This window comes from Ruditapes philippinarum, unplaced genomic scaffold, assembly GCF_026571515.1.
Source record: "Ruditapes philippinarum isolate M1 unplaced genomic scaffold, ASM2657151v2 ctg1126_1_1_1_1, whole genome shotgun sequence".
In the NCBI taxonomy this organism is placed as follows: Eukaryota; Metazoa; Mollusca; class Bivalvia; order Venerida; family Veneridae; genus Ruditapes; species Ruditapes philippinarum.
This window is the reverse complement of record NW_026864796.1, coordinates 34,917-38,596: the sequence shown is the minus strand read 5'-3', so window position 1 is coordinate 38,596 and position 3,680 is coordinate 34,917. Positions and strand designations below refer to the sequence as shown.

The 3,680-nt window shown below is 34.0% G+C and overlaps 1 protein-coding gene across 1 annotated transcript; it reads left to right on the top strand.

The window, feature by feature from the left end:
* Nucleotides 1-468: 468 nt before the first annotated feature.
* Nucleotides 469-1,850, top strand: LOC132726831 (uncharacterized). Its single transcript, XM_060712210.1, has 2 exons — nt 469-525; nt 1,344-1,850. The coding sequence occupies exons 1-2, from the start codon at nt 469-471 to the stop codon at nt 1,848-1,850; spliced, it is 564 nt and encodes a 187-aa protein (XP_060568193.1).
* The last annotated feature ends 1,830 nt before the right edge of the window (nt 1,851-3,680 follow it).

Genomic DNA, 3,680 nt, shown 5'->3' with positions numbered 1-3,680 from the left:
ACAATGGGCGGAACTAAATAAAATTGAATTTTGAAAGGGGATCAGAGGTTATGAAGCCTGCATATCACAGATAATACGTCAAAAGACAAATTTAAAAAGCAGGCCACCTCTGCAAATATAATTACTTGTGGGATCGAAACATCGGGGAACTTTTTTCTTTTTTTATTCTATATTCACTGTAAAACATAAATATCAGTTTGACAATGTTCGCATATGAATATATAACTGTAATAACACAATGACAAAATGACGCACCTGAATATAAATCAAAGCAAAGAACGAAAATATCCCGTGCATAACATAATTCACATATACATGTATATAACTGAACAAAAGTTTCGTTATTGTCTCTGCTTCAATACTATTAGACAACATGTTGAAAAGTTTTGAGCCTTCGACAAATTATAAAAAACGTTTTTGATTTTTTTCGGCGAGAGAAAGATACTGGAAAGTTGACGATTCCTCTTAATGCGCCAAACGACAGAACTGCAGATGCCTGCGGAGTCAGCATTTCCACTGGCAGACGTGTGTCACCTCAGGACCACAGCTGCCTAAGAAAACCTGTACAGATGTATTGATGCTTGACAATTTCCAGCTCTGTGCCATCAGTCGCTCTGTATAAACAATGTACAGTTCAAAAAATTGCTTCCAACCCTGAGTAACATCGGTAAGTAACTAGAGACATCAATGAATATAAGCATTTCGAAAACTCAGTTTCGTAAGGTTCTGAAGTCTCTAGACTTCCGCTAAAGACGATGCAACAGTAACAGGAAACTGCTTTTGGAGAGAACAGATGTCACAATACAACGCATCCGCTATCTGAGGGGAGTGAAAAATTTCCGACCAATCGTATTTGTTGATGAAACATACATTCATTCATCTCAGTCCGTCCCGAAACGTTGGCAGGATAAAACCACTCGGCTATCGGTACCATTTGGAAAAGGCAACAGAATCATCATACTGCACCCTGGTGGCAAAAACGGTTTTGTAACTGGATCTCTTATAGTATTTAAGGCCAAGTCATCTACTGGCGACTACCATTCACAGATGAATGCTGAAAACTTCAAGAAGTGGCTCCGGGAAATGCTGATTCCTTAGCCTCAGCCACATACTGTTGTGGTCCTAGACAACGTTGGATATCATAATATTCAGTTTAAAAACATGAATATTGTTTTTTTGTTAAGTATTTTATAATATCACTTTTACATATAAAATACATTCTATGTTAATACATTTTAAGAACGGTTTCTATTAGTTAACTTTAAAGGTAAATAGTGTAATATTATTTTAATTATCTATAAAGTAAATGCCTGTATAATAAGTGTTTCTTATTTAACTTTCAGACTGACAGATGTCCCACATCTTCTACAAGGAAGGCTGATATACCAGCGTGGTTACGCCAGCACAACATTACTTTTTCAGAAGACCTTCTGAAGGTAGAATTGTTAGCATTTTGCAAGCAACAGCAAATGAAACTAACATATGTTGTGGATAAGATGTCAAGGGCTCGTGGACATAGCTCTATCCGACTGCCGCCATACCATGCAGAGCTTAACCCGATTGAACTCATATGGTCACAGCTCAAAGGATATGTTGGTCAGAAGAACTTGAATTTTCGGTTATCAGATGTACAGCACCTCGTTAACGAAGCTGAAGCATCCATAACATCTGGACTTTGGGCCGAGTGCTGTAGCCATGTGGAAAAGATAGAAGCAGAGTATTGGAGAAGTGAAAACATCCAAGATGAATTAGACGATAGCAGCAGCAGTGATAACAGTGACGATGAAACCGACACAGCCTCAAAAGCCGGAGAAACAACAGAGACAACAGATATGGTAGATGAACTTTGAAATGTTGTATCTATCGCATATCATTAAATACATTTCTATGAAACAAAAATTTTAAAATACTTCTCTCGAAAGTAAAATAATCATAAACAAAATGTAAATCAAATTTAAATAATCACATTCATATAACGTAATAGTTATAGTACATGAAACTAGTTAGTTACGAGGATATAACACTTGCTGGAGCGACATCAAGGGGTGTTTCTGCTAAACAATAGCGAGGTCGTTAGGCCGAGACAATTTTTTTGTTTGCAGAAACATCCCGAGATGTCGCGCAAGCCAGTGTTATATCCCTGTAACTAACGAGTTTCATATACTATAACTGTTTATCGCAATGACATAATGTTTTCTTGTTTTTTACCGGTTTTTATGATAAGGCAGTTTTTTCAAGTTGTTTTCGCTGCCGCAAAAAATATACAAAAGACATCCAATGGTAGAGGCGGATTGTAAACTGTTACCAAGATTGATTCAAGATTAAAGGGATTTTTTTCAGTGGAAATAATTCATTCAGTGGATATACCTTTTGGTTAAATGAGAGTAAATTTTCATTTATTATTTCATTAATTATCTTTGTTAATATTTTTCATTGTATTAATATATTTATTTTATTTTATTTCATTGATTCCATTTTTTTTTTGCTACTGGGAATGGTCGTTACCACTGCCCCATTGGAGCCTCTATGAAAAAAAAACTGTATTGATATATACAAGGTGCGAAAAAAACTCGACCGATATATAACCGTCGAGTTTTTTTTTCCTATATGAATCAATGAAAAAACTGTACTGTTATATATCAATACAGTTTTCAAATGTTCATTGAAGTGTACTGAACAAAGGAACTGTTCAAAACCATGCGATAATATTCATAAATGGTGAGAATAAAAGAAAAACCCTGATAAAAATGTGTACGTCAGTCTTGTGTCATAACACATTTTGTGATTGTAGTGCGCTACCGATTGAGCTATTACGGCAACTTTTACTATCTATAACTGTTATCAATATATTGGTTAATCAATCTGAAGTGCAATCTTTCATTTACCTTTTTAGCTTCAAAATAGACTGTCCCATACTATTAATAAACATGACGAAATTCTGTTTATCGTGCTGAGATTATTTTTTATAGGCGAATGTTTGTCTTTGTCAAAATGACAAATATTTTATAAAAAAAAATGAATAAATACCTTTTCGCCTAGACAAAAACTTCACGCATATCGAAACATTGTTTGACGAATTAAACGGGTTTTAATCTGTGTGAATAAAGTAAATTGATTTGTGTTACAATGTCTCATTAAAACAAATTAACATCAGTCGACTTAGACATCATGATCTCACTAATAAGAGGTCCTTTAACGTTTCGTAATTAATAACATTTTATACACAGATTTATCAGCTATAGTATGTTTTATTTGGCTCAATATCGCATAATAACACTTTAAAGCAGCACGCCTCCAGATTTATGTTAACTTTTTATGAACATTTTGAGTAAATTATTGTGATGTGTACAAATTAAGTTATTTACATATTGCACTCGGTACTTGCAATACATGCAAATAATCAAAAAGAGGTCAAAGGAACCAAAAATATGGTGATTAAATACTGTAAAATCGGTCTAAAATATTTTTGATAAATCTGCTTTTATTTGCTTTTAATTTTCAACACCACAACAATAGTGCCAAGTGGAATAGAGGCCTACTTCTAGAAACCCTGATATATTTTTATCACCACAACAGATTCAACACGCTTGCTATACAGCACAGTTCACATATATCAATGTTATACTACATTACATTGATAACATATAGAATTAAAATGCATGGTATCTATATCCACTTTA